The sequence below is a fragment of the Mustela nivalis genome (assembly GCF_964662115.1).
Source record: "Mustela nivalis genome assembly, chromosome: 6".
Taxonomy (NCBI): Eukaryota; Metazoa; Chordata; class Mammalia; order Carnivora; family Mustelidae; genus Mustela; species Mustela nivalis.
The window spans coordinates 150,160,569-150,186,020 of NC_139025.1; the positions used below are offsets into that span (position 1 = coordinate 150,160,569).

At 55.0% G+C, this 25,452-nt stretch overlaps 1 protein-coding gene across 2 annotated transcripts; it reads right to left on the minus strand.

The window, feature by feature from the left end:
• Window positions 1-2,544: 2,544 nt before the first annotated feature.
• RHCG (Rh family C glycoprotein) lies at window positions 2,545-23,193 on the minus strand. Of its 2 annotated transcripts, none has more exons than XM_082736073.1 (11): window positions 22,935-23,193; window positions 15,030-15,216; window positions 12,460-12,610; window positions 9,276-9,423; window positions 8,273-8,439; window positions 6,759-6,896; window positions 6,505-6,641; window positions 6,078-6,202; window positions 5,781-5,854; window positions 3,803-3,884; window positions 2,545-2,989 (listed from the first exon to the last, which is right to left on the minus strand). In XM_082736073.1, the coding sequence occupies exons 1-10, from the start codon at window positions 23,116-23,118 to the stop codon at window positions 3,816-3,818; spliced, it is 1,380 nt and encodes a 459-aa protein (XP_082592199.1). In that variant the 5' UTR covers window positions 23,119-23,193; the 3' UTR covers window positions 2,545-2,989; window positions 3,803-3,815. The 2 variants fall into 2 exon arrangements, with proteins under 2 accessions (XP_082592199.1, XP_082592198.1); XM_082736072.1 differs by having other exon boundaries at window positions 3,792-3,884.
• Between the last annotated feature and the right edge of the window lie 2,259 nt (window positions 23,194-25,452).

The window sequence follows — 25,452 nt, forward strand, 5'->3', positions numbered from 1 at the left end:
TTGTCAGAGAGGCCACTCTGGGCATCCAGTTTTGGGCTGTGCGACCCCATCAAGGCATCCCTCTCTCCACGGCAGCTAGATTTCTGGGGCTCAGGCTGCAGCTCCCAGGGGATTAGGCCCAGCGGGCAGCCTGGACAGCTCCGGCACAGGCTGCCCAGTCTACCCCCCCTGGGAACTCAGCCCTCCACAGCCACTTTGTAGCTCTTAATCCCCGAGGCTAAGCCACAATGGCTCCTTTTCCCATACTTTTTCTCGAAGGCCCCGGCCTAGCTTCCCACCCCAAATGGAGGCCCCCCTCCCCCTGGGCAGCCGCTTAGGATGAGGGTGGGGTCGGGGGCAAATCTGGGGCCAAGGCAGAAGGCGACAGAAGATGGGGCTCTGGCCTTGTTAGCGAACCTCATGTCCACGGGGGAGGAGCAAGTTGGGCGTGAGCCGGTAGGGAACATGCCTAGCGACCTCCTGGGCGAACCCCTGCCCAGGCTGCTGCACCCCCATACTTCAGGGCCCTCAGCCTGGAGGTCCTGAGAAGCGTCTTCTCCTCTTAGGAACCCCACTCTCTTCTCAGACTGTCCCGAAGCCCTTCACGTGGCTGGGCCAGAGAGCAATCTGGAGCTCAGGTTGAGGTGTTGGAATCAGAGAGACCTGGACCCCAGCCTCACTCTAGCACCATCTTTAATAACCCTGTGACCTCCAAAGGGTTACTTATCAGCCAGGCCTCAGTCTCCCCACCTGTGAGATGGGTGTGCTAACAAGTTTCCGTCAGGGTGGCTGAGAGGTCAAAGAGGGAGCCTCGTGCACTCAGCACGGTCCATGGCTGCTGTCATCATATGGGAGTAAGAGCCAGGAGGAAAGCAGGGGTGCCAACTCAGATGGGGGGAAGAGTCTCTGGGAACCCGTATGGTTCTGCTGGAAATGCAAGGCTCTGCAGTACTGGGTGTTTTTTAAGGACAAACCTCGCAGGCGCCAACAATTTTTAGATGCCGTCCCGGATCATGAGGGGAGAGGCAGAGGGAGTCTGGGAAACAGGGGTCTAGACGCAGGTGTCGGAGCACGGAGGCGACAGATCAACCCCTGCCCTCGGTGCCCTCCCCGCACAGCCCCCAGGATCCAGGTCAGGTAACGGGGAGCGAGGGGAAGAGGGGTCCCGTCTCAGCCCCTCAGAGCCCCGTGCTGCACCGGGTCTATCCCCGCTGGCGGAGGGCTGGCGGGCTCCCTGGGCAGGCTCTGGGAGGGTCTCCCCCGGCGCGCCCCCGCCCCCGCGGACAGGCCCCTCCCCGGGCCTCGTGGGCGTGCCGCTGGGCGGGGCCGCCGGGCCGGGGGCGGGCGGCTGGGGCCCCCAGCTCCGCGGAAATCAAAGCCGCCGCGCCCCTCCTCGCCACGCCGCACCCCTGCCGCGCCGTCGCGCACCTCCTCCTTTGTCACAATGTTTTTCAATCCGGTGAAGCAAACTGTCCAATTAGAGCCGGGGCCTCCAGCTTCCATCTTTGCCGACGTTTAATTAACATGCTCCTCTTGGCAGCTGCTGACAAGTTCCAGAAACAGGTTGTAAAGGGTTTTTGTCTTTACCCAGCATGGAAAATGAGGGGTGTTACATCGCGGGAACATGAATAGGTTGCATTTCAGCTCCCTCCTCCCCTCCTTCTTCTCCCCCTCCTCTCCTCTGGCACGGAGAATGAAGGCCTGTGTATGTATGCATGTGTGAATTGTGAGGGGGCGGGGAGGGCGGATTTGGAGGCAGGAGAGACCTTCTCCTCCCGCTCCCCTCACCCCTTCTTCCCTGGAGTCTGCTCCACAAAGGGTCTGGATTCTGCATCTTATTGGCCAGCTGGCACACTTTTGCCTCACGTCTCTTTTAGCCATAGCAAACCTCGCCATGTTGATTCCCATCTCTGGGTCTCTGCCCCTGCTGTCCCTGTGCCTCTGTTCTGGTAAACTCCTATTCAGCCTCCAAAACCCTGCTCCGGTGACCCACTCTGGGAAGCCCCCCTGGGGAACTGGATGGCTGTCAGGATTGAGGATGGATCCCTGGCATCAGGTTGGTCCTCAGCTAGACTGAGAGCTCCCTGAGGGTAGGAAGTGTTAGTCTGCCCAGGGTGGTGGCTGGCTGCAGGAAGTGGGGAGAGCAAAACAGCTGAAGCCTTCTCCCACTGTGGAGGGAGGGAAGGCTGGCTTGGCAGGGAGGATGGACGGAAAGGTTGGGGTCAGGGGATTGGATGGAAGGAGCCCCCCCCCATTCTCCCACCCTGCCTGAGTACCCTTGAACCAGAGCACGGTCACATGAAGGGCACAGTAAACATGGGTGTGTTTCTGGAATGGTTGACGTGAAGTCAACCTTGGAGAGAGGCCCCGGCCCAGAAGTGAGCCTGGAAGGGATTCCCAGGCCGGGCAGGCTCCAGCACCCCAAATTCCTCCTCTTCAGCCTGGGATGATTCCCCTTGCACTGTGGATGGCGGGGTGGTGTGGGAGGGCAGGACTGGGGCAGGAGGCCGGGTCTCTTGGGTCCTTTTCTCCCTCAGATTGGCCCTGTTGAAGTACTCACACCCATTCTACAAAGAATACCAAGCGTTTATTCACAGAGGCCACCATCTGCATGGCACAGAGTGGTCTGGGGGACGCAGGGAGCAAGGGAGGTGCTGGCCGAGGGGCAGGCAGAGAGTGGAGGAGCCCAGCAGTTGATGGCTGGCAGCTGAGTTCTCTCCTAGGAGGGCTTGGGTCCACGGCCAGCTCCCAGCCCCACTCCTGCCTGCTTTTCCCAGGAGGTGGCCACCAAGACCGCTGGAGGCAGGTCTCCTCAGCCAGAACCTGGCTTGGATGCCCACTTTGTCTATAGCTCTTCCTAGTCCATTCTCAGGCAGGCCCCCTGGGATGAAGGGGAAAGGAAGGGAGGCACCCTGGGCCAGGCCAGCAGTGGGGTGCTGCTCGCCTTGCTCTTGTGTTCCCAGCTTGGTCAGCACGGCTCCTTTGGGAGAGCCGGGACAGTCTGCAGAGCCTGTAGGGAGAGAGCCAGGAGCAGCAGGACACTGTGGGTCCTGCTGTAGCCCCTCGGGCCCCTTTACCTTTTCCCGGACAGGGTGGGCATTAGAGGCAAGGGGTCATAGCTTCACTCTTTATCCGTAAGCCGCAATATCCTTTCCCGCCCCATCACTCAGCTCTGGCCTCGAAGGGGATCAAACAGTACTACTGAGTACAAAGGAAATGACCTGCAGGGATCCCATGCCCCCCACTTGCTCTGTGGGGCCTCGAAGAGCCTGAGCTTCTCTGAGCCTTCATTTTCTCATCTATTAGAAAGAGGGAAGTAGTTGCACCTGTCAAGTGGCGCTCTCTGGAGGGTGAGATGCAAAAGGCAGGGCTTGGTGCATTCCACAGAGGAGCAAGGAAAGGTGAGCTGATGGGAAGAAGAAAGGAGGAGCGAGAAGAAAGGAAGAACTAGCTTGAGCTGATCGACTGAACAGAGCCAGACCTGTCACTTCCACTTTTAGAGATGAGGAAATTCAGGCTCTTTCTGTGGGTGAGGAGGGCCTCAAAGTCACAACCGGTAAGCAGCAAAACTAAGTGTGTAGCCAGATCACCTAGATCTTTATTTTTTTAGTGCCTTCCACATATTCTTGTGGCTGTCTGGCTTGCTAGGAGTCTTATTCTGAGGCCACCAACCCCATGTGCCCACCCCAATCCAGGCAGGAGGGGTGGATTTCTTGATGCTTTCTTTTTGCCCCTTTACTGGTGGCATCCAATTTCCAGCGCGGGGGGGGGCGGGGGGGGGGCGGGCACGGGGAGGACCTGCCCATGCTCACCTGCTTCTCACCTGGCCTGGGAGTTTAAGGTTCTGAGGGCTTGAGGGTAGAGTCCTCAGGATGCAAGACCGTGCTCTTTGGCTCCTCAGGCATCTGCGGAGAGAGGAGGGTGGCTCCAGGGGCCTTGTCCCAGGCCAGGCGGTTGTCCCTGGTAGGACTAGAACAACCTGGCCAAGTCTGGAGGGGTGGATGGTGTGTGGCGGGCGCCACCTTGTGATCACTGTGCAGAGCGCATGCAGAGAAGCAGGGCGGTCCTACACACAGGTATCCGGCCCTCTACATCAGGTTAGCCACTGTCCAGGGTGCTGGGGCTCTGCAAGGACGACACAGGGTCCTTGCCCCACTTAGAGCAATGGGAAGGCGTTCAGGTGATGGGCACAGTGACAACAGGAGCTGCAAACGCACACGAGAGGCTGATAACCCACCTGGGGGGTGGAATTCTGGTTGTGCAGAATGAACCCGCTTTTGAAAGATGAGTGGTAATGTGCCAGGAAGAGACAAGCTCCCTGAACACCAGGCAGGTCCAAAAGTGAGGTGAGGTGAGATGTAGGGCAGACCGGAAACGGATGGGTAGCTGGAGTGGGGGTGGGGTGGAACAGCCTTGCGCTGGCTTCAAGGTTTCGATTTAATCTTAAAGATGGCCTCAGCAGAGGTCCTGGGGAACATCTGTCTCACCACATCCTCTGGAAGGCCACCTCATCTCCCAGGTAAAGCAGCCAGAGGCCAGGGGCCAAGCGGATAGACTGAAGGTGCCTTACTTCCACAGAGATAGAATTAGACCTCAAAACGGAGCACTGCTGAAGGGTATGCAGCAGCTAGAATGTGTGAACTAAGAATGATAAAGATCCAAACAGAACCAAGAATGAACTCCTCTGTATGGGAATCGATAAGATTTTTTAGTTTATTTCATTAGTGGCAAATCCATGTGATTTCTCATGGTCGTGTCTAAAATAGTTTAAGTTCTGACTTTAAATATGGAATGAAAATAATGCTGCTAAAAGAAGAAAGTTTATTAAGAATGTAATGACACAGAATACTTTTTACAATAGAGACGAAGAGAGAGAAAGTGAGCAGGATCCCAAATCGGGCATAAATCCATAAATCTCTGCTAAGAAAAGTCTCGGCTGATAAAACAAAACAAAACAAAAAAAAACTGGAGGAACATAGGCCCAAAATATTAGCAGTGCTTGAATTAGGGTGATGGGATTTCTTTCTATATTTCTCTATTTCCCGATTTCTCTTAATGGGCTTCTATTCATTTTATAATAGACATTTTAAAGAGAATGAATTAAAAAATGTTATTAGTTATGTACATGAAATTGGCTTATAGTGGATATCGGTGAAAATGACCCAGAAAACTTTCTGGTGTGGTTTTAAAATTACGGAACCAAATGAAAGGCGGTGATGGACAGACCCGAGTCACAGGGGCCACAGACACAGGTTATGTCCTGCCCCGTGTCATGAGGGGAGATGCAGGTGGCTGTCATCTCCCCAACATCGAATGCCAGTAAACACCTGCAACAAGGATCCGTTGGGAGGGAGCCCTGCCTCAAGTCACAGAAAACCCAAATTGTGGCAAGTTTTTAAAGAAACGGAGTTCTGTGACATCTTACTACTTTCAGCTTCTAGAACAATGTTTCTCAAGTTGGGTTTCTGTACCGATACTTCTCTGGATGCTGAAAATAATGGAATGTCACTTAGTTTTCTGGGCCAGAATCAGCTGGGAACTCGTTCCCATGAGGATGCCCTACTCAGTGACAGTTCTGGGCTGGCATCTGGGAAGCTGCTACACTTTAGGAACGACTGCTCTAGAATAAAGCCTTTGGCCCCCAGGAGACACACAGCCTCTGGATGGAACAGGGTGATGCAGGCTCTGGCCCCAACCCTCAGCTTCCGGTCCCTCGGGCCCCAGCTCGGCTGATGCGGGCCGGGTCTGTGGAGAAGGGATATAACTCCCTTTGTGCAGGGGAACCAGTCCCTGGAACTCACCTCCCAGTAGACCGAATCCTCAAAGCAGTTCTCATCAGCGGGTTGTCCCCAGACTGGCAGTTTCAGGATAATTCCTAAGGAAAGTTTGGGGTCACACAAGGTCAGGAACCACTACTTTAGCCTACCCAGGCCTTCCCCTTAGCTGAGAAGCACCCCCTCCCCACCCCCCCCCCAACTCAGTCCCAAAGCCACAAGTGCACAGGATTCCTGTGGGCTCTGGGCTGACCTCTGGTACATGCTCTTGGGTCCCCCACCCACAGCAGCCCCGCCTTCTTTAGCCCAGCCACTTCCACTCACCCACGATGCCGCCGCCCACCAGGGCCATGGCCAGGGACACAAAGAGCCCAGCAGCCTGAAACTTGCCCTGCATGCTTGCGTTCCAGTTAGTCTTGAAACCATCAAAGCCAAAGGCAAGGGCAAGCCTGGGGTGGAGATTGGGGGCAGATCAGGGCGGCACAGTGAGACCAAGAAACCCGTTGCTGTGGCCCACAAATGTGAGCGGGCACCAAGGCTCTGAGCCTTCCCGTGTGCACTGGACAGATCAGATGGTTTCTAAGACTCATGAGGAGGGACAGAGGTTAGGGAGAGAGGCCCATGGACAGTGGTTCAGTTTGGGGAAGGCTAGGGGTAGCAACCGTATGTTGGACCCCGGAGGAACAGCAGGAAGGAGGAATGGAGAAGGAAGGAGGGAGCTCAGGCTCCCCTGTCCCTCCTCCATACTTACCCGTTTATTCCATACACATCGGTGGTGGCGCAAGACGCGGTCACGGCACCCACGATGGCACCGATGATGCCGGGAATGCCGTGCAGGTTGTGAATGCCGCACGTGTCCTGGATCCGCAGCCGGGCCTCCAGGAATGGCTGGACAGGGGAGACGGGTGCTACTCACGCCCTGAGCAGTGGCAGGGGTTTGGGGAGGCCCCAGTACACGCAAACCCAGGATCCTCCAGCCCTCAGCCCCTGGCCTGGGGTCCTCACCGTCAGGTACACAAAACCCAGGGTGGACACGATGCCGCAGATGAAGCCAACGATGAGGGAGCCATAGGGCATGAGCATCATTTCAGCAGCCGTCCCCACGGCCACCCCTCCTGCGAGCGTGGCATTCTGGATGTGCACCTGGGTAGGGCGGGCAGGGCGGGTCGGAGCTCAGTCCTGTCCCCAGAGCCCGCCTGCACCAGCACGCCGTGTCTGGGGGCGCTGGCGCTGGGAGGCAGGGATGACTCCGAGGGCATCTTGCAAGCCGGCAGACCGCAGAGGGCCGGCTCCTGTGCTCTCTGCACACTGGGCACCCCCACCAGCAGGCTGGCCATCATCCATGGACACAAATCTGTGTAATCGTGTCGGGGTGGGTGAACCCTCTTGGCACGTCTACACTTTCCCTCTGGCTTCATGTGCGCAGGTGTGCATGTCTGATGGGCTCTACACCCACGTCTGCTGACGTCAGGCGGCCGTGGGGCCCCACGCATGCGCACACGCCCGTGCCGGCGTCTGGGGGCCTGCACCAGCGCCCGCTGACCCTCTCTGGGGGCCGGACAGTTCCCGGTACCTTGCTGCGCGCTGTGGGGAGGATGTCAGTCCGTCTCCACAACCAGCCCAGGAGGTAAGGACAGTAATCTTTGGATGTTTGCAGAGGAGGAAATGGAGGTGCAGGGAGACCGTACTAGCAAGGGGCAGAAAGGTGTCTTGGTCCGGATCAGGGCGGAGCCGGGGGCCCCCGACTTTGACCCTGTTCCATGTCCTTGTCTGCGCGGGGGTGTTGGGCGCACGCAGGGTTTGTCTGATTCTCTTCCCCCTGATGCGAACGTCCCTACCGCTCTGTGTGGTGAGTGTCCCACATATGCCCACATCAAGAAGCTAGTGTCAGACTGGGAAATAGAGAGGCGGTCTTCTTTTTATAGAAAAATCGACCAACATCTATGGGGTTTGGCCCCTCCCCACTAACGACAGAACGGTCTGTCCCAGTGGTGGGAGAGGAAGGACACTGCGAAACCATGTGCCCCCCAGCAACCTCCCCCGGGGAGTGGACAGACATCGAAGGGGTCCCCTTTCTGAGGGTATGGGGCGGAGCAGGTAGAGGCAGCTTTAGGAAGGCTGAGGACCAGCGTTTGGAGGATCGGAAGCTGGACAGAAGAGAAATGCCCCTGGCAACCAGACTAGGCTGGTCTGATGGGGCCCTCAGCACCCCAGACTGGGAGGACGAGAATGAAGAGGAGGAGACGCCCACCCAGAGCAGCCAGGGTAACAGAATCTGGGAATCTGGTTCTGGGCTCTGCGGAAAACCAGCTAGGGAATCCAAAACTGAGTCTCCCCGAGACTCAGTTTTTTCATCTGCAGGATGGGGGAGATCACCCTGATGCTGCCTGCCTCACAGAGTCGTCGGCCGGACATGGTGATCAGTGCCCACAGGGCACAGGCAGTCATAGTCACACCGCCCCCCACCCCCTGGGGGGCTCCCCAGTCTCCCCCCCCTCCCCCCACCCTCCACCACTCACCATGTCCAGCTTGCCCTTCTTGTGCAAGGCGCTGGACAGTGCTACTGAGGTGAGCACGCAGGCTGCCAACGAGCAGTAGGTGTTGATGGCAGCTCGGTGCTGGGCGTCTCCGTGGTTGGACACAGCTGAGTTGAAGCTGGGCCAGTACATCCATAGGAAGAGGGTGCCTGGCCAGACCAGACAGGACCGGTGGGCCCGGGTGGAAGAGGTGTTAGATTGGCCCAACAGAGCTTAGGCAGACTTCCTGTCCTTTAGTTCCAGAGATGTCATAGGACTCATGTGCCCCAGTAGTAGTTTCCCACCCCTGCAGCTTTACTCATGCTGGGGGCTCTTCCCAGAACATCCTTCCTGCCTAACTTCCAATCAGCCCTCCTCTGCTCCAGGAAGTCTACCCCAGCCCCATAACTGGGCTGAATGCCTCCCCCCTTGCTCCCATGGCATCATGAGAGAGAATCTTTTTCCCTACTGTAGTTAGATCATCTGGTAACATTGCCATCTCTTCCACCATATTGGGAGGAGCTCCCTGAAGGCAGGGCTGGATTTTAGGAGACCAGAGTGGGTGGCTGGTATGTATTCTCTGGAATGAATGGACACAGGAAGTAGGAATTCACACCTTGCCCTAGTCCAGGGGATGGACTGACCAGTTTCTGGGTGCCGCTTCATCTGCCTTGGGACATCCTAGGGAGTACAGGATGAGTGACCAACTTCTTTCAGCCCCATAGGAAAAAGGGAAAAAATCTGGGATCCTGGAGGTGTCTACAGGCAACCCCTCCTCTGCCTTTCCCCCAAGGGAACTACCTGCCACCCACCAGACCATGTGGGTATCAGGTGTGATTATGGTGTTCTGAACTCCTCCTGGAGACCCTCACCTGTTAATGGGGGTTCTCACTCCTCATAGAGGTCCTCACCCATCATGGCAGCCCTAAGGCATCATGATGGCCCGTAGCCAGCAGGGCCATCTTCCCCCATCCCAGAGGCCCTCATTCATTATAGCAGCTCTCACCGATCATGGCAAAGAGATCCGAGTGGTACACAGCTTTCTGCCTGTCCTTGCTCTGATGTAGGCCGGGCCGGTAGAGGATCCAAGTCACTGTGAGCCCAAAGTAGGCACCAAATGTGTGGATGGTCATAGAGCCCCCTGCGTCCTTTACCTGGGGGGTAGGGATCTGTCAGACTCTGATACCTTCTCTCTCTCCCAACTATTAGCACTTTCCTTGCCCACCCCCGTGAAACACACACACACACACACACACACACACACACACACACACACAAAGAGTTCCATCTGTCTGACTCCACAAGCTTCCGGATGGAGCTCAGGGCTCCCACAGACCAATCAGTTGGGAAGGGGAGAAAGTGGGGATCCCTGAGCCCAAGCTGTGAGCCAGTCAGCAAAGTGCCAGGGCATCGTCCCTCAGCAGATGGGATTGTGCCCAGATGGGGAACCCCAGGCTTGGAGAGGACCTTGCTCAGTCAAGCAGTGGGAAGAGGTGAAGCAGAGCTAGAACCCAGGCCCCGCCCCTATCTAGTTTGTCACCCACTAGCTTCTACTGTGTCTTAATTCCTGGGAGCCCTGCTGTTCCCTCTGGGCCTCCCCTCTCCGCATTGCTTCCTCCACAGCCACTCCTGGTCCAGCCCCAGTCCATCTAGAAGGTCACTCCTCATCTCCCAGGCATCCTGCCACCCTTGCTGCCTGACAACCTTCCTGCTGACCGCCCGCCCCCAGCCCAGCCCCACCCCACCCTCCTCTCCTCTGTCCCCTATAGTCAGAGCACGCAGATCGGTTTCTTCCTCTTCTGTCTCCTTCTGCCCTACCCCACTCTGTGCCTCAAATTCCTCCTTCACAAAGTCGGGGAGACCAGGGTGCCTTATTTAGTAGGGCTGTCCCAACGGCGAAACTAGACAACTCGTGTCTGGCACCTGGCGAGCGCCTGGTATCCCACAGGGGCTTGGTTGACTTAGCCTTCCTCCCTGTGCCCCCACCTCCTCTCTCTTTATCCTCCTCTTCCTCCCCACTCAGAACCAATCTCAGGGGAAATTCCAATCAGAATCACAAACTTGCTCCTTCACTGTAGGTGGGGAAATCCCGGCAGAGAGGTTAAGTGTGTTGTCCAAGGTCACAGAGCTAGTTAGTTGTCAGCAGAGCTCGGTTTCCTGGTTCCCAGCCTGACGGGTGCCTCTATTAGCTGTGGGACCTGGGCTGAGCCCCTTAACCTCTGAGCCTCAACTTTCTCTTCTGTAAAGTGGGGATAATAATTGCGCCTATCTCAGAGGGGAGGATTAATGAGGTAAGCCATGTGAGGCATTTAGAGCAGGGACCAGCCAAGGGTAAGTGCTCCTTGCATGTCAGCAGGGGCTTGGCACAGAGACAGACACAAAGGTTGTCATGCAAATTTCATGTCATGAAATTTCAAAGAATTTCCATAGCAGGTCGGGAGGATTTTTGAGGCCCTCTTAACTTGTGCCCAAGAGTCATTCTTGGCACACCCTCTTCCAGCAGGTCAGCCCACTTGAGACCTCTCACCGTGGGCCTCCCTCCAGGCCTAGCCACTCACTGTTCCCTCTGCCTCACTCCTTCGCCTGGTTGTTTCCCACTTGACTTCTAGCTTTGACATCTCTTCCTCCAGGAAGCCTCTCTGACCTGTCCTGCTGGTTCAGACACCCGCCTCCCCTTTTAGGCCACCAAGGCCCTGATCCCACTCCTCATTATACTATGTGGTTACTGTCTACTGACTTCCTAGCTCCATCTCTAGATTGTGAGCTCCTTAGGGTCTAAAGAGGTCTTCCCACCTATGTATGAGGTGCCCGATGCTTGGCCAGACTCCAAAATGCATTTACTTGACAAATATTTGTTGAGCCCTTATTAGGCATTGAACTAGGTACTGGAGATCCTGACGGCCCAGACACATCAGGTTTATCAGAAAAGGAGGAAGTTTACAAAGAAAATGAACCAAGTCAATGTGAGAGATAGTGACTTGGGGTGGGGAGCAGTAAAGTAAGGTAGAGGCCAACACTGTGGGGCAGGGGGGAATCTGGGAGGGCCTCTCTGAAGAGGTAATATTCCAGCTGAGACCTCAGTAATGAAAATGACTGAGGGATGAGCATTAAAGGCAAAGGGAATAGCAAGTGCAAAGGCCCTGAGGTGGGACCAAGCATGATCGTTGAAGAGCAGACAGCAGAGTGTGGCCAAAGCACGGGGAGATTATACGCTTGGAGGGAAAGGCTGGGGGCAGAACATGTGGAGCTTTACAACAAATTTGGATTTTACTCAAAGTGAAATTTTAAAAACCACTGGAGGGTTTTGATCAGGGGAATGGTCTCACACAGATTATTAACAGGTCTCCATGGTTGCTGGTGGAGATTGGCCTGAGGCAGTGAGTAGAGCAAGGATGAAGATAGGGAAATGAGTTAGAAGAAAGAGATATGATGGCTTGGACCAGCCTGGTGGCTGAAGAAAATGACAAAATGAATGACAGAATATAGTGGGATCTAAAAGAGAAAACAAAACAAAAACAAAAAAATCTCTCCCCCTTGTGGGGGGCAGAAATGTGCCAGGCAGAGTACAAATGTAGAGGAGTTTGGGGCTAAGAAATGGATGAGGTCCTGAATGACCTTCACCCCTGCAAAGGTACCAAAGAGGTTTCTGAGCTAGAGTCAGAGGTCTAAGGTACCCCTTACTTGGGCCATTGAATCGGCTGACTTCAAGGGGCGTCATTCCTGCCATAGTCCACATGAATGTCATCTCTCGAGTTGTGCAGGCCACAACCTATGCAGCTGTCCATGTCCACCATGGCTTTTCCCCTAGGATCCTTCTTTACAGACGTGTACCCCCAATCTACTGGGTCCTTTTCTTGGCAGAGCAAACTGGGAATGAGGGGTGTATGTGCAGGAACACCCACTCTTTCCATCTGATATGTTGGAAAGAAAAAGGAGGGAGAAAACCACCATATGAGGAACCCCTGCTCTGCCAACGTGCTGATCTGATTGGCCAGGTGGACCACCATCCCTGCCCAAGTAAATGTCATTACTCTTCTTTTAGTGATAAGGAGACTGAGGTTCAGAAGGTTAAGTGACAGGCCAAGGGTGAATTGAATCCAGCCAGCATGCCTCCCTGGCCCTCCTTTTCTCTCCTCCCCTGCTGTCACCCCATGTGTCCCCCTGAACCGCCATTCTTGAGCCCTGCTCACCTCTAGAAGACTGAGGAGGATGTACTCATTCACTGAAAAGAGGGTCACTTGGAAGAGAGTCATGATGAGTAGCTGGACAGGGCTGACTTTGCCCAGAATTGCCCCAAAGGCCACACAGACAGAGCCCACGCAGAAGTCCGCATTGATGAGGCTGTGGGGAGACAGGTCAGGGGAGGGTCTGAGGCAACAGCAAAAAGTGGCACTCTGAGTCCTGGGTTTGAATCTGTGCATTTGGCTTTGTGGCTTAACCTTTCTGAGCCTCAGTTTCATGGTGTGGTCACGAACACACAGTATCTTTTCTTTCTTTCTTTTCTTTTTTTTTACTATTCTGTTAGTCACCATACAGTACATCATTAGTTTTTGATATAGTTTTTTGATATAATGTTCCATGCTTCCTTGCTTACATATAATACCCAGTGCTCCATTCAATCTGTGCCCTCCTTAAAACCCATCATTGGGTTCACCCATTACCACCACCCCTCCTAGCACAGAGTATCTTAAAGCTAATCTAGGAATGAAAAGAAATAGCTCATGAAAGGGCCATCACAGCAATGGCACGTACCAGATGCCACACCCTTCCTCTGTGGCCCCCATCCCAGTGCCCCCTCAGGGAGCTTGTGTTCAAGGCACCCAGGTCCTCTGGCTGCTGTTCTAGGACATGCCCCTTATGTGAGGGCTTGTCTTGCCCTCCATCCTCTAGCTGCCCTTCCAGAACAACCTCTGACTGCCTCCTCTTTCAGGAAGCCTTCCTTGATTCCTCCATGCAGATGTGGTCTCCACCTCCAGATCCTTATCTCTCACTTTACACACACTTCTGTCTACCAGGGCCCCGCTTGGGTTGGAGCTCTCATGACCTTCTCTTTACCTTTCCTGGGAGAGAGGATCTGTGTCCCCGGAAGAAAGAGAGGCCTTCTTGCAGGAGGTAGGTAGGGAACTGGGGGCTGGGTAGAAGGGGGCAGGAAAGCCAACAGAGAGAACAGAGGCAGAGGACCAGCCCAGTCCTTCTTAAGTCTGGACCCTGAAGGCCCAGCCAGCCAGCAGAAGGCCGATGGAGGCAGACAGCCAGGCAGATGTCGTCGGGCCAAAGGAGACCCTGGTTCCATCCACATGTCTGCCTAACCCAGGCCTTTCTGTGCTCAACCAGCGGCAAAGCTGTCAAGGATTCCAAGGCAGACTCATGAGAGTTGTTAATGGGGTGGGGTTGGGTGCAGGGACAATAGAGGCTCCTTCCTCAAGACATTCACATCTCGAAGTGCCCCTGCCCCATGCTCAGGTATATGAGAGAATCTGGAGGTGAGAAGTAAGAAGCCAGTTAATTGTAGGGCCAGGGTGTGGAATGGGCCCAGCTGTCAGGGTCCTTCCCAAGATGAGGATGTTCATTGGAACCTCAGCTTCCCTGTGAGCCTTGTTTACTGCTGTGTCCCCAGGGCCTCACACAGGGCCTGACTGAAGGAATCATGGCATTTACTCAGTGCCAGGCAGGGAAACACCCGCTAGGTACTGCATAGGCCAGCCTGTACCACACCCAAACCTGAGGGGACAGGTACTATTACTAGCCACATCATAGAGATGGAACAGGGGGCTTAGAGAGGCTGTGTTATTTGCTCACATTCCCATAACTGACCCATCGGACAGACGTGACCATTGGGAAGAAGAGAGAGGGAGAGCAGAAAAGCCCACATCTTGGCCCATCAGCTCCCTGGAGACAGAGGCGTGCATGTCCCATCTCAGGAGGGCCCATGGAGGCTGGGGCAGAGCCTGAGGGCATCGCCCTGCAGAGACAGGTGGGACCTGGAGGACTCCTTAGCGGGGACAGGACGGAAGCCAGGAGGCGCGTCTGGGGACAACATGGTCATCCAGCCCTGGGCACCAGGACTGGCTCCAGCTCAGTTGCTGGAAATCAACTCCCTGAAAACCAGTTTGCCAAAAATCTCAATTTGTCAAGTGACCAACTTGCCCCATAACTGGTTCACCACACACTTCCAACTCACAAAGTATATGATGATTCCCTCTGAAGATTTCTAAAACGTTGTATGCTTCTGTTTTTTCAACTAGCCATAGCTCTCTTGCTGGGTCGGCCAGCTAAATATATTACAGGTGTTTTTATTCTTTGGGTCTACAGTTTTGGGAGTGAGACTTTTCTTGTGTATTTTGAACTGCATGGTGATATGCATGTCAACGGTTTTATAGACAATTAAAGGCTGACTTACTGATTCCAACACATTTTCTATTTTGTCAACTGTTTTTCCAGTTTCTCTTAAGTCACTTAAGAAGACTTAAGTCCCTGACCAGCTTGAGTGAACGAGTATCTTGCAAGTATTTGGCAGGTTTTAAGGTCAGACACCTGGCATATTATCCCCCGTTGGTGCCCCGGATGTGACGTGGTGTTATGGCAATTTGCCTCTAAACCCTTTCTGTGGACTTGGTCTTCCAAGCAGGCTAACGAGTGTTCCTTTGCACACCCGCCCCCTCGCCCTCTGGGCTCCGCCCCCGGGCCCACCCTTTCCCCCGGGCCCGCCCCCACTCGCGCCGGGCCCGCCCTCTGGCCCCAGGGCCCGCCCCGCGCTCACTTTTCCACGCCCACGTGAATGTAGCCTTCGTGGTAGGAGTGGAACCAGCCCTGCATGAGCAGCGCCCATTGGATGCCAAAGGCCGCCAGCAGGAAGTTGAAGCCCACAGAGCTGTAACCGTAGCGCTGCAGGAAAGTCATGAGGAAGCCGAAGCCCACGAAGATCATCACGTGCACGTCCTGGAAGCCTGCGGGGAGAGCGCAGCCGGGGCGGGGGTGGGGGGGTGGGGGGGTGTCTCGGTCGTCTGGGCCAGCGCCCCCTGGAGCAGCGCTGTCTTCCCGGTGGTGTAGGTACACCACCTAGCAGTGTCTGTCCCATAACAGGAGTTCAAACTGGACAAGTGTCATTGTTGCTTTATTATTTATTATTTGTTATTACTTAGGCATAGGTTCATTCTGAGATTTGAGCCAACTCTTCAGGTCTAGCCTTGACAACCTATTTCCCCTGTCACAGCCAGTTTTCTCCATAAAACCAAAGGATGGATTAGAGTGATCATAACTGTTCTCCCAGTGCTAATGTTACCTGATTCTAGAGTCCCAGAAAATTAAAATAGAGGGCAAGGACCTTTGGGAAGCAAAGACAGTTACAAAAATATAAGGCACTGTGTGGGTCTATAGGACACAGGAGCTAGATTGAAGGGTTCCCACTGGCCAAATCTGGGATGGTTTGAGCACCAAAATAATTACGTACTGTAATAAATTAAAACCATTACAAAATAGCAACTCAGAGTAAGAAATAAGTGAGAATGTGGGGGAAGGCTCTTGATGGTAACAGAATGCTGAGAGCCAGACAGTTAAATGCGGAATGAGCGCTGAAGTTGGAAAATCGTGATTTTCACAGTAAAGACTCTATCAGTGGATGCTGAATCCAGGGGGAAATTTTGATGAGGAGGAGAACATTTGCATTGTCTTCAAGAGTCTCCCTAGAGACTGTGAGTTGCAAGGGACTGGAAAAAACAAAAAACAAAAAAAAAAAACCACCCAGTAATTATGAAGTGGAGAAACAGGATGACTTCTCAGCAGGGTGATCAGAATTAACCTTACTCATGAGGGACAGGTGGGTTACCACAGGCCTTCAGATGTGATAATCTGAAGGCAACTTATCACCTGTATGGCATTCTAGCCCAGCAGGCATTATCCCAGTGTACTTACAAGGAAGATCAAACAGAAAACGAGTAATGTGCCATTAGAGGGTGTGTGAGTGTGTGTGTGTGTGTGTGTGTGTGTGTGCGCGCGCACGCACGCGCACTGAGGCTGTAGTCTTGAAAAATGTCAGTGTCGTAAAAGACAAAAGCGGCAGAAACAGGTTAAAAGAGACTAAGGAGACATGCCAGCTACATTCACTACCTAACTCAGGACTGGATTCTAGATGTGACGGGGGGGGGGGGGGGGGGGAATGGGAGGAGAGCCGCGAAGGTCGTTGTCAACAAAAGTAGAAAATAATTAGAAAATTCGGTTGAGGAAATGAGATCGGAACCGTTTATTAAGCTATCACACAACGTAGATGGATGAAATTGATTAGCCTGGTGTTGGAAGAGAATCCCTCCATGCTCAGGACACATCCTGGGGTCATGAAGGTGACAACAGGGCCATGGCATGTGTAACTGACCCGCAGGTGCTTCAGAGGAAACAAGTGTGTGTGTGGAGAAAGAGAAGGAACAGGTCGCTGATTGGGAGTTACAGAGTATATAGCACGCTTTATGCTACTTCTGTTTTAGCAACTTCTTGCAAATTTGAAATTCTTCCCAAGTAAAAGGGAAAAAAAAGGTGGGCGGGACCTGCAGGGTCTTTCTACATTCCTGGCTCCCCCTCCCCCCATGAACCAGCAGCACAGCTCCTCAGCCCTGCTCCAGGGTCTCTGGCTGTGGCCTCCCCCTGCCCAGGATGCTGTTCCCACAAAATGGAGGCCAACAACTTCTTTTCCCGCAGATCTCATCCAAACATGGCCTCATCACAGAGGCCCTCCTGACCCTCCCGTTTAAAGACGGTTCGCCCTCTCCCAGCAACCCCTTCCTTCCTTTCTAGTTCTTTCCACTGTGTGCAGTTGGAGTGTTTGTCCCGCCCACCAGACTGGAAACTCCCAGAAGGCAAGGCCATGCCTGTTTCCTTCCAGCCACTGTTGCCCCGCACTTGGGAGAGTGGCCGGGGAGACTCTCCGTCACTGTCTGTGACGGAATGAATGATGACAGCTGTCACCCCAGCAGCACCGAGGGTGTCCGCTGAGCAGCCGGTCAGGGGAGGCTGTGGTCCCTCTCCAGTAGGACACCTCTTGCACCCCGGGGTGGAGAGCCTGGCCGAGGTGGCGGCAGCGGTGCTGATGCTATAGCAGTCCTGACCTTGCCTGCCCCCGCCTGCTCCCCACCCCAGTCTCCCTGGGGCCCAGGCCACGACCACAGTCCCCTTGGCTAGCGGGCACCTGGAGGCGGCTTAGGGATGAGGTGCTGGCGCGGTGCCGGGCGGGGGCGGAGGCATGCCAGCTGGTGCCAGGGAGCCGTGGGTCTCACCCCAGTGGGGTGCTGTGAGCGGCTGTCTGGAGACCTGTGCGGGTCTGCATGAGCCAACAGCAGCTCAGTGGAGGTTTCACAATGTGTGCGGCTGATTTCGTGTATTACCGCGCTTCATGGTTTATCACGTTTCCAACTGTTGTGGGGGGATCTGAGCTAATGCGTGTGAGGCACCATACGTGGCATCATGGTTATTCTTGGGAAGAACGGATGGGTGGCAGACTGGAGGAGAGGTGTGAAAGAGGGAGGTGACACTTTCAGACTCCAGTTCCAGCAGCTGGGGGGGGGGGCTGGTAGGAGGGCAGAGCTGACGATAGACCCTGGGATCTGGGAGCTGGTTGTGGAGTGGGAGGGAGGGGCTGGGTCAAGTGCTGGCCTTGGGGGACCACAGCGGGGTGGGCGTGGCGGGTGAGAGGGACAGAGCCTGGCTGTGTGGGGTGAAGTGGGGATCTGAGACCCGGGTGTGGGGGGCAGGCCCGCAGAGGGAGCTGTGAGTCAGAATGTGGGCACAGTGAGGGGGAGACAGCAGCTGAGAGCTGGCTGCCTTTGAAGCTAGCAGGTTGGACAGGGAAGGCGCTGGCAGGGGGTGGGAGGAATCCCCTGGGAAGAGGCAGCGTCGCAGAGGGTGGGGGCCTTTCAGAGAGGAACCATGTGGGCAGGGGCGGAGGGTGGGTATGTTGGGGGGGCCCTCCTGGGGAATAGCTTCAATTTCAGGGCTGCCTGACACCCTCCCCTTCTTAGCACACCATCTCTGCCTGCCCCCTCTTGCCAGTTCTCTGTTCTCTGTGACTCCCCTTACTCCCCGGCTATCCTGACCTCTCTCTCTGCCCCTCTCCGGGGGGTGCCCCCGGGGGTGCTCCTGCCCCACTTGGAGCACGCAGACAGCAGCTTCCCTCTCCTGGGGCGCCTCCCCGTTCATTCTCTTGCTCCCTTTCTGTTTCTCTCCCACACCGGTCCTAATTTAGAACCCCAACCTACCAGCTGAATAATTTATGTTTCATAAGGTTGGGTGCTTCCTAAAATGCTTTTACTAGTAATGGTTCGAAGGTCCCAACTGTGTGACTTTCGGGAAGGGCATCATCTCTCGGTTCTGCAGTTTCTTATTCTGTAAAGTGGGCTTAGTCCATGTGTTTGGGAAGTGCTCACCCCAGAGTTCTGGGGTGCACATGTAATGACTTCATCCAGCCCTGGGTAGAGGCCTGGCTTTTTTGCAAAGTGATCAATCATATTAGCTACTATTTCTCTTTTCTCCTTCAAGGCTGTCTTTGTGTTTCGCAGAGTCGGCGACTTGCTGTAGATCAGTGGAAGGTGATGAGACACCTCCCTTCCCCCCCCCTCTTTCCCCAGCCTGGGGTGACACAGTAGTCCTGCACCTCCCAGAATCTGTCCTCTCTACCCAGAGATCTTCCCCCAAAACCAAAGGGGCAGGACAGGCAAGCTGGCTTGCAGCCACGAAGGCTGCCACAAGGGGGCACCAGTACACAGCAGCTCTCACTCCCGTTCTCCACCCCCTTGCTAGGTCTAGAGGGGCCCCTTTTCCCCCACCTCCAGAATGTGTCCCCAGTGAAGCCGGCAGTGGCTCTGAAATACGAGTTTGAGTTTCCCGTGCCACTGGACCACAGCAGCTTCCTCCCCTCTGCCGCCCCGGCACAGAGAGCATGGAGCCCTGCCTGGTGCCGGTGGGTGCTGCTTCCTTCCTACTCTCTGCGGGCCAGCCAGGCCCAGACTTTCCCTTGGAGTCCTCCTGGCCATTCCAGCACTTCCCCAAGGCTCTGTGTCCACCTCCCCCACACCTCAGATCAGACCCGGTCACCGCACAATCTCCTGGCAATGGCGCAGAGGCCCCGGGAAAGCAGGTGGGCTGTGGGGAGGGAGGGCTCAGCCAGTCCCTGTCCCTGTCACTGGCGCCCAGAGTGTTGGGCACATCTCTAAGGTCCATTTGGGCACCACAAGATGGAAAGAAATGCTCTGCCTGACAGAGCCTGCAAAAAGCACTTGTAAGTGGGGAAAACACAGAGGAATTTAAATGCTCACATTTAGGGACAAACTAATATTCAGGGACACACTCCTTGGCCATATCTCTAAAGAGATGCTGAGCCTCCACTCGTGTCCCTTCAGCGCGGGAGCACTCACTCCCCTCTGAGGACACCTGATACCAGCATTCACCGTCCCCTCACTTCCTGCCCCCAAATGGGCCCTAACGGTCCGCTGCCCTCTTAAGGTTTCCTGGAGAGCCAGTGCATTAAATAACAGTCCCACTTCACAGATGAGCATACTGAGGCTCACTCCATTTAGTGAGGGACGCAGATCTGTTGAATTCCACAGTCCAGGTTGTGCTGCCCTTTGAGACTTGTGGGCAAGCTTGTCCTTTACTAAATGGAGCTGAGTCTGAGGGGGCAGGTCGCAGAATTGCAGAGCGAGCCTGGCTGCCGTGGCTTCATGAAACAGTCTTTCTGGGGTTGAAACTACGGCAGCCTCTGCCCTCGGTCATGTCCTAGAAATGTGTCCACTCCTCCTGCAGTCTTTGCAGGAAGTTTCAGGAGCGCAGACTCTGAGGGCTCTTCCTCAAGCCAGCTTTCCCCGGACCCTTCCAACAGCCACTGAGGCCCCAGAGCCCTAGCCCGTGAGGAGCACGGACCTCAGAGGGCACTGTCAGGGCAGGTCCCCAGCTGGCTTGGTGCCTGCTGCCTGCTGAGGGGCCCATGCCTGGGGAGCAGTCCCAAGGCCTTCCTGAGGCCCGGCCTGAGCCAGCTGGAGCTGGACTCTTCTGGAAACCTGAGATGCCCAGCAGGCTCCACTAATCCCCTGGGGAAGGAATGAGGCCCACACAGGTGTTGTGTGGACAGCCTAGCACCAAGAACCCAGAAGGTACCAGAAGGGCACGCCCTCATCCCTGGCCCCTGGGAACTGCCATACTGGAGCCGCACCGGTGCCACCGCCACTGGAGCCCCACCAGCGCCACAGGGAGGCCGCCTGCCCTCTACCCCTAACACAATCACCACAACCAGGTGGACCAGAAAAGGGTCAGGGGAGGGGGGAGGGGACGGGAAAGGTCGAAAGCGAAGGGAGAGGAACCCAGGACTCCTCGATGGGAACCCAGACCCTGCCTTCTTCCTGGGGCAGTGGGGGCATCCAAGGAGAGAACGCACGCCTGCTAGCTTGCCTTGTTGCCACTACTTGCCAAGGAGTCCCGAGGCCAAGGGTCTCTCTCCCTGTATTGCTTTCCTCTCTGTCACTTCCTGCGTGGTGACCAAAAGCTTCTCAGCACGCACGGGAAACAGCAGGGGAAACTCAAGCCCGCCTTGATGGCTGCCTTGTTCCCTCTTAGGAACCTCCCTCCTATCCCTTTCACAAACCCTACCCTTGGGCCACTCTGCACCACTCAACATGCTCCCCGCATGCCTGCCCTGCTTCCCCACGCCCCCACTGTCCCACCACCTTCCAAGAAGTGGAAGAGAAGTGCCCAGAGAACCTGACCCCATGGAGGACAGGGTGTTGGGGTGCTCTCAATGAGTCTGGGAGCCCTTTGGGGTCAGAGACCCAGGATATGCAACTTGTTCCTCCAGAGCGGTCTTGGTCTCTTGGAGGAGTCGTGGTTTATGTGTGTGTCCTGGCAAATGACTACTAGCACAACTCCCCACCTCCTCACTCTCTAGAGTGTCATTGGTTGATAAATGATATGGCCACCCCATAGGTAAGTGATTGATTGGTGTGGGAATAAATGAAGGTGGATGTGGAAGGGGTGGGGATAGAAGCTGGGGAGATGTGAGGGCCACAACTCTTGTTGGGAATGGTCTGTAGCTTCCATTTGAGGGCTCTGAGACTTTCCACTGCCTGGACCCATGAAGGACCCATGAATGCCCATGGGAGACCTTGCCTCCTGTGCTTTGCTGGGAGGCTGGCTTTTTGGCTAAGAGATAAGTAAGCGCCAGAGCGGAGTGAAACAGGCAAAGGAAGGTCTTCAGCTGGCCTGCCTCTCCATTTGCGGGGTCAGTTCAAGGAGAGTCAAGGTGGGCAGTGAAGGGCAGATTTAGAGTCCAAATTCTAAGGCCACAGCTGTCAAGATCTCTTAAAACATGACCCTGAGTAGAGCCCAGTAGAGGCTGTGGTCTCAACCAGCACAGGGTACAACCCCCTTCCATCACCTCCCTTCTTCTAGGCACCATATTTCTATTAATGTAGCCTGTGGGTAGCTTTTTGGCAGCCATTTAATACGGTTGGCTCCCAGTGTGTCGGCTGACCCCTCACCCTCGTCTTTGTTCATGCAGGCCGTCATCCAGAATGTATGCTGTTATTTATCTGGATCTAAGTGACATGTTATTTCTGGAGGTAAAGGTTCCCATCACTGAGGGTTTTCAAGCCATGGAGGGAACGCCAGTGGGGAGAGGTGGCTGTTGCTGACAAGCTTTAGGGTCCATGCCGAGACTAACAGTCCGTGACCACGTGAGCACCAACAAGTTGGAATGACTGCCATTGGCTGCTGGTGGATGGTGTAGGCAGTCGGAAAGCACACGGGTATGGAAAGAGCCCTGGGCTGGGAGTTTGGAGGTTGGGCTGACCTGAGTGACCTTGAGCCAGTTTTTCCAACTCCTGAGTCCCAGGGCATCTGTGCTCAGTGCTCCTCCACTAAGTGCTCCCTTACGAAGTGAGGGCTCCATGGCCAGCCCCATGCCAGAGCTCGACGGGCACTATCTCACGCCAGCCTCTCCCCAGCCCAGTAAGGCAGAGGTAGAAAGGGAGTCTCAGTGAGGTTGGCCCGTGCCTAAGGCCACCCACCTGGTCAATGGCAGAATCCTGACAAAAGTGAGGTCTGGTGATTCCAAACCCATGCTCTTAAGCACAGTAGCACAGACACCAGAGAATTCAGGATTCCCCTTCTTCCTCTCCAAGCCAGAAGAGGGCAGGTGCCGTGGTCCCGCATGCCTCTCCCCACAGCCACTGCAGCCCTTGACTAGGGACCAAGACCAGCCCAAGATTTGGGACCTTGACTTGATGGGCGCCAAGGGAGCCGGTGTCCCCCCCTGGCTGGTGACTGAGATAGGACTCGGGTCTTTGGAGGACAAGTAGGGCCCTCTGACAGGGAAGCTGGAGGACTCTGATGGCCCCAGGGAGGGAGCTCCCCGTGGGGAGTTTTCCCTTTGTTTAACGCAGGGAAAAGGGGTTAGCGCGCACGTGGCCCTTTCTCAAACGAGCTCTCCAGAGGCTGGCGGGGGCGCGGTTGGGAAGGCTGAGTGGGGAGGACCACAGGGCTCCAAGGGAGGGAGCATCAGCAGCTTCTCCTGCTCCAGCGCCCTCCCGCCCTCTGTTCCCGAGCAGCGAGGCAGGGCTCTTGGCGGGAAGCGCCGCGGGGACCTGCGGGGGCGGGGGTGCCTCTGGGGGTCCTGCGGGGTGTCCGGACTTACTCGGGTAGCGGTAGTAGAATTCGTTCTCCAGGTCGCTGGTGTTGTGTTGCGCCTTACTGTCGGCCCAGTGGGCGTCGGCATCGGCCTCGTAGCGCACAAACACGCCGAAGAGGACCACCATGGCCACCTGCAGGAGCAGGCAGGTGACCGGCAGCCGCCAGCGGAGGTTGGTGTTCCAGACCATGCTGCGGGGAGGGCGGGGCTCCTGGCCGCGGAGGGCAGCGGGCAGTTCGGACCCACGCTCGCAGGCGGGAGAGGCTTATAAGACCCGGGAAGGGGCGGGGCGGCCGCGGACGGTGGCGGAACAGCTGACCCGGGTGCCGCCCGCGCGCTCGCCCAACCGGCGAGGGGACCCGTGGGCTCGGGGCTCGACTCCCCCCCCCCAACTCCGGGGGCCTTCCCGAAGCTCCCGGGCCAGCGGCCGAGTGGGCAAATGGGCGGGGATCGAGGCGCCCCAACCTCCTCGATACCTGGGCGGGCCGCTGGTCTGTCCCCTTTTGTTCCGGACCCGAGACAGGAAAAGGCGGATTGTCAGCCTCCCACGGAGAGAGGAACTGGAGGGATTCCTAGACGGCGCTCTTCATCACCAACATCGCCACCATCAGCCCTTCCTTTTTATGATCGCAGGATTTACAGAATACATGGAAAACCAGGGAAGGCTAAGAACTGTCGCAGACCGAGAAGCCCGGAGAGGCGCGACTGCTGATACAGTCCGTACCATGGAACAGAGAGGATGTTGGGGGGAAAACTGGTGAAATCTACACGAAGTGTGAACTTTAGTTCATGGCGATGTGCCCACGTGGGTTTCACGGTTGTGGCAAATGTACCAGGCTTAGGTGAGATGTTAGCAGGAGACCCTGGGGGCCGGGTAGTGTCCGGCACTAGGGGATCTCAGTACTATCTTTGCAACTTTTCTGTAAATCTAAAATTATCCCTGAAAATAGGGAATATAGAAACATTTTGTATATGTGTGTGTGTTTATATATATGAATGATCAGAACAGTTGACTTTTTCACAATTCATTGAGCTTGATCAGGAATTATCTGTTGGTCAATATGTGGGATATTGATGTGAGGGAACCATAGAATTTAAGTTAAATCTTTTGCTTAGCCTATATTTTATCGACATAAATTCAATTTTCTAATTTTTCTTTAAAGAAATTGAATACAGAGTGCCTGGGTGGCTCAGTGGGTTAAGTCTCTGCCTTCGGCTCAGGTCATGATCTTAGGGTCTTGGAATCGAGCCCCGCATTGGGCTCTCTGCTCAGTGGTGAGCCTGCTTCCTCCTCTCTCTCTGCCTGCCTCTCCATCTACTTGTGATCTCTGTCAAATAAATAAATAAAATCTTAAAAAAATTTTGAGTGTAACTGTATTGTAGAGATTTTGGAAAATATAGAAAGCACGAAGAGGAAACCAGAAAACCACCTGTAATTCCTCCACCTGAGGCAACAATAACATGAGAAAGAGAAAGAGAAAGAGATTCATCTTGTAATACTGTTTTATAGCTGCTTTATCCACTTAATAGTTTGTAAACAATAGTTTGTGAACGTTACAAACTTAGTAGTTTGTAAAAAAAAAAAAAAGTTTGTAAACATACTCTTGTTTACTACAGCATTTTAAATGGCAGGACATACCCTGCCTTATCTAGCCAAACCCCTAGTGTTAGGTGATGGGGTTGCTTTGGGTTTGTCTGGTGTAGTAAATAGCACTGTTGTGAACATCCGGGTAATAGGTCTTTGTATGGGTTCCGGTGAGTTCCCAGAGGCTGAATCGCTTGGATACACGCTGCAAGAAGTCCCCTAAAGTGTGTTCCTCCTGCGTCGTGTGGTACCCATGCACCCTCACTGGTGCTGGATTACAGAAAACCATTGCCAGTTTGAATCCCAGATATGTAAAAGGCAGGAATGAGCCCCTGATCAGGGTGCTGGGAACTCAAATGTAGCCCTGCCGTATTCACGTGGGCACCATTCCCTTAGCAGGAGAAGCAGCCGGCTTCAAGACCCAGCCAGACATGCAAAAGCCATACCAGCAAGAGGGGCCGTTTATTACATATTTGCCATGGCCAAACCTTTTAGACATGTTCTGCTTCTCCGTGGAACCCTTGCAGCGTGAACAATGGATCTGCATCCTACGGATGAAACTGAGTTGAGATTCCAACTCGGGGCTGTCCTATCTCACTGCACCATGCATGCTGGCCCCCTCTGGGCAGGGCAGAAGGAAGGTTTGGTTTCAGGTAGGTGAACCCACCGTTGCAGAGAGAGACCTCTACATGCACAGCCAAGGGAGAGTGGAGGGCAGGAGGCAAGGGCTGGGGTTGAAGTCCGGTGATGATGTGTTCCGTGGGAACACAAGGGCTTCTGGAGTCTTCCATTCCCCGGGGGGCCACGAGCCCCTTTCAGAGAAGAACATGTCTTATGTCTAACTCTCTCCCCTGCCCACAGCACGGCATGCATGCAGAGCGAGAAAGAGGAAGGAAGTGGAGAATAATATTCCTTGAGCACCTGTGTCCCAGGCGCTGT